General features: G+C 32.0%; 1 protein-coding gene across 1 annotated transcript in view; it reads left to right on the forward strand.

Annotated features, from left to right (window-relative positions):
• The window catches only part of ADGRL2 (adhesion G protein-coupled receptor L2), a 180,719-nt gene that overhangs the window by 128,090 nt on the left and 45,079 nt on the right, over nt 1–7,550 (forward strand). The window contains exon 5 of the mRNA XM_025052092.1: nt 4,873–5,673. Coding sequence (XP_024907860.1) covers nt 4,873–5,673 — 801 coding nt within the window. The remainder of the gene's footprint in view (nt 1–4,872; nt 5,674–7,550) is intronic.

The following is a 7,550-nucleotide window of genomic DNA, read 5'->3' on the forward strand; positions in this document are numbered from 1 at the left end:
TGCTTTTTTATGTTTGCAGTATTTTCTATACCGTTTGTAGGATTGGAAGCCTACTGAGTGCACTGATCTTGATATCATTTCTCCTGTGTGTTGGTGGCTTACATAATCATTCTGCTGTGCCACTAGAGGAACATTATATTCTTTTGAGCTAACCAAAATTTTGTTCCGTAAAGTCACTTTCACTTGAATTTAGCATGGTTTCTGTCCTCAAATTAGAAAAGGAATACAGCATCCATTCCCAAACAGTGGAATCAGTCAGAGCTGCCAAGAATTGTGTCTTTCTGGAGCCTGTTCCTGTAACCTAGTCTATAGACCAAGAACAGTGTTAAGCAAATATTATTTTCAGACTCTTAAGTTATTTCTTGCGCTGTTTATGAAAGAAAATGTGGATATCTTCTGGAACATCTAACTTGCAAAATTTTACTTTTTCAGTTCTCCAGAAGTATTGTACTTTGTGCACTAAACTTGCAAATAGCTATCCTCAGAGAAGTATTTGTTCTTTTTAGTTTTTGTCCTTTAAAAAAACACAGGAATTAATTTGCTGTTACCTTTCTAGATGATTGCACAAGGCAGAAATAAGTGTATGGCTTTTTAACTACTCCTTGCTAAAGAATTGAAGTAATTATAATTCCTATATACTGTATAGTAGTGACACACTATCAGTTATATGATTTTCACTAACATTAAAATATAATACAAAGGATCTGTTTAGATTATTCTGATCTGATGTAGGACTATTTATTTCTTTATTTCTTTTCCCCTCTTTTGTTAAAGGTTCTGTCCATTGTACCCATCTCTTACACTTGCTTTTATTTTAATCCCGTAGCTTTCATTTTCCCCTTGTTTTAATAGTGTTTCTGTACTGACAATATTTGCATACCTGTTTTACACTATACTTGATAAAATTTGTCACCATCTGGTAATATTTGTGTCCCTTGCCATTTGTTTATATTAGTTTCTGTCCAGGGCAAATTCTCCAGGAGCTTGTACATCCCGAACGGTTTCCTCCTCTTTTAAAGAAACTTCAGAAATTTTCCATTATTTCTGAAAATTTTATAATGAATTTACTCAACAGAATCCATTAGGAATGCTGTTTGTTTTACTTTGTATGTTTATAGACAGGCACATATATTATATTTGACATTTCTACTTGCCCACATAATGTCTATGTCGAAAATATCTGTGTACTGGGCATCCTTTATCATTAACGGAAGTGTTATTAATTGAATATATGTGTTTAAAATAATCTATAAAGATCTTGTAGAATAAAGTAGAATAATCATATTGGAAATTGATGTTCTATAGGTTGGATTTGGTTTTGTTTTTTGCACCCTCTTATTTCAAATTATCATTAAATTATAAAAAATATGTTATAACTTTAGCTACAAGTTTTATTTGATTAAAAAAATAACCATTACTATTGATTAAATCTTCATTAAGTAAACTTGAGATTATTCGAAATAAAATAGTGTGTCACTTCAGATATAGAGTATACAGGCTTGAGTTTGTTTGAGTCAGTTCTTGTTTTGCATATCCATGTACTCCTCCACTGATGTTAGCAGGTCATGTATTTGTGTTTGTTTGGTCTATAGATTAGTAAACATATTGTTAAGATTTAACTCATACAGTCTCTTAAGACAAGTTGCAGTATATATTTGGCATGTGAGGAAGAATGCTAATTTCATTAATTATGATTTTATATTCTGGATTGATAGAATTTTGGCTGATTTGACAAATACTTATGCTTTGGGTTTTCATAAAAATTGAAATTTAAGGCATTTATTTTAAATCTCCATATCTTATTTGAGTCATTAATCATCAAAGATTTTATCTAATTATTTTTCATCTTTACATTTGGGTATTTTCAAATTTCATCAGAATTATAAATTATATACAATTTATATCCCTTTTATTTTTAGTATAAATATGAGTTAAATCACAAAAGAAGACTTTTCTATTTAATATTTTGCCAAGTAACTGCACTGCCATTTTAGTTAATCAAATAATAAAACCCAGCCATTTTCAATTACTGTAAAACAAAATATACTTTCTACATTTTTTATTGAACTTGTTTTAAGTTTTGTTTTAAGTACATTACATTTTAGTGTATTATTTTCATCTTTTACATTTAATTGATTTATTTCAGTAAAAGCATTCTTTCCTAAAAAAAAAGAAAAGAAAAAAGAATATAGCCATATGTAAATATGCTCTGAGCAGTCACAACACTAATGATTTCTCTTATCCTCATTTTCCCACCATGCCCTTCCGTTATTGATTCTAAGCAGGTATAATATTGCTCTTCACTGAGGAGTAATTTTAGGACTAGTGGTTTATAAAAAAAAGAACTGTTTCATGTCAGTAACACTGAATTTCTTCTTTTTATTGGATGCAGTCAGAATTACACACTATAGAGCAAGTATGTTTCCTGAAAGTAGTTAAATAGACCAAATGGGGTGGGGGAGGTAGTGGCTTAATGTGGAAAGGTATATGCTATTCCAGTGGCAAAAATACGTGTGCAATATGTTTTTCCCACAGGTATTTCAGGAGGTCAGTTTTTAATCCTGATGAATTATTGTAATTTTAAAAAATTAATCAAGCTAAGACATCTTAATGAAATGTTCAAGTACGGTATCTTTGAGTAATCAATCTGGAGATACAGTATCAGCACACCCTAATGCATTTTAATAAGGGAAGAAGGAGAAGCACAGACATTAATCTGGTCACTTTATGAAATTCAGGCAACATACTTCAAAGCCTACATACAATCTAAAATAGTACTTTATGGTTATTAGTCACTAGGATACTCTTTACCAACAAGAATCTCATGTAGTACCCTTCCTAACTGCATAATCCATTTCTTTAAACTTCCTAGAGGGAGGATTTTTTTTCGCATATAATTCTACTAATCAGGTTTGTTTTATGAAAGCATTTACCTTTTATCGGGTCTGTGGAGTCAAGGTATTTGCTTTGAATGCTCGGTATGATTGTTGTTGCATGCTAGCTTGCTTTCTGTGTAATTTGATAATAGTAGACGATGTCAAAATAAGCTAACCATAATTCTTTCTTCCTTTTTCTCCTTGCCTACTGTGCTTGCTTTTTCCTTGTATGTATTTTGCTTATTTTATTTTAATAGTCTTAGTATGACAAGTTTGAGATATGTAATATAGAGAATTTAATGAGAATTTTATAATATAAAGTATATGTAAACCTAAATAAGTAAATTTACTAATTATTAGTTGGAAAGAAATGTACTACCTTACCCCAGCCTTCAAAATCCCTATTGGGGTAGGTGGGGGAGATTTTTATGTTCCTGTAAAGGAGGCATTGCTTTTTTTTTTTTTATGGTTAAGATTAATTTTCCCAGAAATAGAAAATAATAAAAAAACAATTGAAACACATACTGAGATGCATAATTATATATTTTTTCTTACATAAATATCTTTTAAAAAATGTTAAAATGTAGCCATATCTACAATCATTAAATTTGACCTAAGCTCCAAAACTGAGTTGCCATTTTTATAAATATATAAAATAAATGATGATATACCAATGCATGCATTTGTGTCTATAGCATATATGTATATATAAAGTAAAACTTGAATGCTGAATGACCTTGGAAAGGCAGGAGTATACTGTGCATTAGTGAAGAATTTCATTATTTATTCAGGTACACTAAGTGAAGCAGCATGCCAACATATTTGTATTGCCTCCTTAATCTACTAAAATGATTGATCCATGTTCTTTTATGTAACTTTAGAATCTTTCTCCTGCTAGGTTTTCCTGTTGTGTGTTTCTCTTTATCCAAAGTAGTGCAGCTCTTATTCTTCCTATATTTAGCATCTATTACGAATTCAGTCTTAGACTAATAGTCAATTTATTTTAATCTTTTTTCTTTTTTCCTTGCACTTTTTATTTTTCTTCCGATGCTTAAAATAGAAGTGGAGCAAAAAGGTAAATAACGTATACAGTCTGAACCCCAGCTCCCTGTTATGTGCCTTATGGATGTTACCTCCTCCCTTCCCTTCCCCCACAACACTCCTGACATTAAAATAATCAGCAGGATCTCATAAATGCACCTCATAAAGAAGTCGACTGTTTGCAATGAAATTATATGACTGCTAAATCTGGTAATGGGATAAAAATTCTGAAGTCAGCGAGGGGGAACTGTCCTTTCTCTGTTTCTTTTTCACCCTTTATCTCTTTTTCTGACACCCTTGGATATTTTATTATTAAAGTGTCATCTTGCCTGGTCTCCAGAACCCTCTCCATAGCATGCCGTGGTTACAAGGTCTCCTGGTCCTTTCATCACTGCTTTCCTTGTATTTACTTTACTCTGCTCCTAATTGCATTTTCCGAATATTTATGTTTCTTCAATTGAAGCTCCTTTGTTTTCTATCTAACTTCTGTAAAAGTTCTAAATAAGCCTTCACATGGGTTTTGTCTGTTTGTTTTATTTGCTTTGTTTTGATGTTTTGCTTTCGGGGGCTGCACAAGTGGGCCTGGGAAGGGAGGGTACAAAGTTTGGACTTAAATAAACTACTTTGTATGCCATTATGCACAAAGCTCAAAGTTTTAAAGCATAAATACCAAATTAAAAGATAAAAACACATAGCAAAAATGTAAGTTCTCAGCTCAATTATGAATGAACTTAAACTTAGGTTTATATTTGTGAAAATAAACACCAGCCACTTTTTATGCTGGTACATCGATTATGGTAACTTGAGAAAAAAAGGGGTAGTACTTGTATTAGGTATAAATTTTGGTAAAATTGAATGTTAATAAAATGAATTTTTCTTTTTTTGATCATTAAAACTTATGTTTAATTTTTTTTTTAACTTGGCTTAATTCTTGTCTTTTCTCTGTGACTGTTAGTTTTTGTGTGCCCTGGGACCTTGAAAGCAATTGTGGACTCACCATGTATATATGAAGCTGAGCAAAAGGCAGGTGCTTGGTGCAAGGACCCTCTTCAGGCTGCAGATAAAATTTATTTCATGCCCTGGACTCCTTATCGTACCGATACTTTAATAGAATATGCTTCTTTAGAAGATTTCCAAAGCAGTCGCCAAACAACAACATATAAACTTCCAAATCGAGTAGATGGTACTGGATTTGTGGTATATGATGGTGCTGTCTTCTTTAACAAAGAACGAACGAGAAATATTGTGAAATTTGATTTGAGGACTAGAATTAAGAGTGGAGAGGCCATAATTAATTATGCCAACTATCATGATACCTCACCATATAGATGGGGAGGAAAGACTGATATCGACCTAGCAGTTGATGAAAACGGCTTATGGGTCATTTATGCCACTGAACAGAACAATGGAATGATAGTTATTAGCCAACTGAATCCATACACTCTTCGATTCGAAGCAACATGGGAGACTGTATATGACAAACGTGCTGCATCGAATGCTTTTATGATCTGCGGAGTCCTCTATGTGGTCAGATCAGTTTATCAAGACAATGAGAGTGAAACAGGCAAGAACGCAATTGATTACATTTACAATACTCGATTAAACCGAGGAGAATATGTAGATGTTCCCTTCCCCAACCAGTACCAGTATATTGCTGCAGTGGATTACAATCCTAGAGATAACCAACTCTACGTGTGGAACAATAACTTTATTTTACGATATTCTCTGGAATTTGGTCCACCTGATCCTGCCCAAGGTAAGAATATTTGCTTGCTAATGTGTGTATCTTTTGTGAACTTTTGTTACTTACTTGTAAAAGACTTCTGTAATGTTTTTTCTGTTTATTTTTCTTTCCCTTTTTTATAGTTAAAGCACAAAAGATAATGTAACTTTTTCTGTTGTTATATAGTGTGTACAATTTAGCCTTTAGTCCCTTTTTTTTTTTTTTTCTGAATTTCTTCACTTTAAATGTCGGCTCCAAACAATTGTAGCATCATTGGTCATTTAGTTTTTCATTGCTAAAAATGTAATACCAGGTACAAACCTGTTAGCATTGTGTTTTTTACCCTCTCTGACTTCTGAATTGATTACAATCTATGTACAGACCTTTTAACTTCTCGGCGCCAGTGGTTAAGAGAAATATGTGTTAGAAAGTCCCAGGAGAATTGCTAGGCTTGATGTACAATGCCAGGCATGTTTGGAAGTTTTGTCGTCTGCTGTCTGAGTAGGAGAGGAAGTCATCCAACATTTTCCTAGATCATCATGTAAAATTACACATTTTTATTTCCTGATAAACTACTGACAGTTTTAGCTCAGTTTTCTGTTGACTCAACTGCCACCCATGGACTAAACATGAAATGATCCCAAGTGATGATTTATGAAAGGGGATCTGCTAGCGCTGTTTTTATTTGTGTTCTCTTTGGGTAACTCTTTGGGAGATCATGACTTCAAGAAATATGCTAAATTTTTGGACATACATTTTAGTTTATCAAGTGAATCCAATTATATGGGAAACAATTTTTGAGAGTAAATTAAATGAATATTTCATTAAAACAAGATTACCTCATATTCATGATAAAGGAATAACCCATTGTATTATAGAGCATGCACTAATTATGTCTTTTCTCTTTGAACAATAGTATTTGTGTTTTAAAGATATGAATATTTCAATTTACTAAGTTAATTGGAACGCTCACATTATTGTTACTTCAGAATTTTAGGAACCAGAATATTCTTTAGAGTGATTATATCAATCTCTTTGACAAGGTGGCACAGAAAGTATTATCTTTTTCTTCTGTTTAAGCAGTATACATCCACACATATAAACATAATTATGTGTACCCACATATTTTTTATAATATAAGGTTACTAAGTTCTAAATATTGTCATAGGATCAGAACCTCAGAAGCAAAAATCACAACCTTTTGAAGCTGATTTTTTTATTAGAGTCATAGAATACCAAATATGTGATTTTTGTTCATAAAATAAGAACAAGAAAGACAATGACTTCGTGCAAGATACCTTTTTCTCTAATTCATATATGTTTAGAACATTTTGGCTTAAAATTTTAGTAGTAATGCACTGTTTTTAAATGTTCAATTAAATCTTCTTTTAGGGCATAAAAAAACTTTACTGATATATCTTAGAACCATTTATTTTTATAGTTGGACATATCTTTTTTTCTCTTCAGGCCAGCAAGTTGGGATATTTCCTTTATCTCAGTTGTTTTTCTAAAAACTAGTGCCATGCTTCTCCTTTATTCTACAGGTTTATAAAAGGCAGATGTCAGGAACTGACAAAATTTGTACTGATATTTGTGTTAACATTTTTCGTAACTTGTATTACCCTTATAGCTGTTACATTTGTCTTGGGTGGTAGTAAATCTCTTCCCCTCCATTAGAAAAATAAGAAAGAAAATACTTTTAGAAAATATAAATTCATAATCGGGCAACACCTGAAAGATTCTGAATAAAGTTGAGTGCAGATTCAGTTCAACAAAGAATCATTGCCCCATCCACTTGTCACACAAGTACTTCGTTTAGTACAAGATGACTAATAATGTCATTTTCCACATATGGCTTATATTTTAGTACATAATTTGTTCCATTTTAGATGAAAAAGTCTTTGATAATT

Source organism: Pteropus alecto, unplaced genomic scaffold (genome assembly GCF_000325575.1).
Source record: "Pteropus alecto unplaced genomic scaffold, ASM32557v1 scaffold25, whole genome shotgun sequence".
Classification (NCBI taxonomy): domain Eukaryota; kingdom Metazoa; phylum Chordata; class Mammalia; order Chiroptera; family Pteropodidae; genus Pteropus; species Pteropus alecto.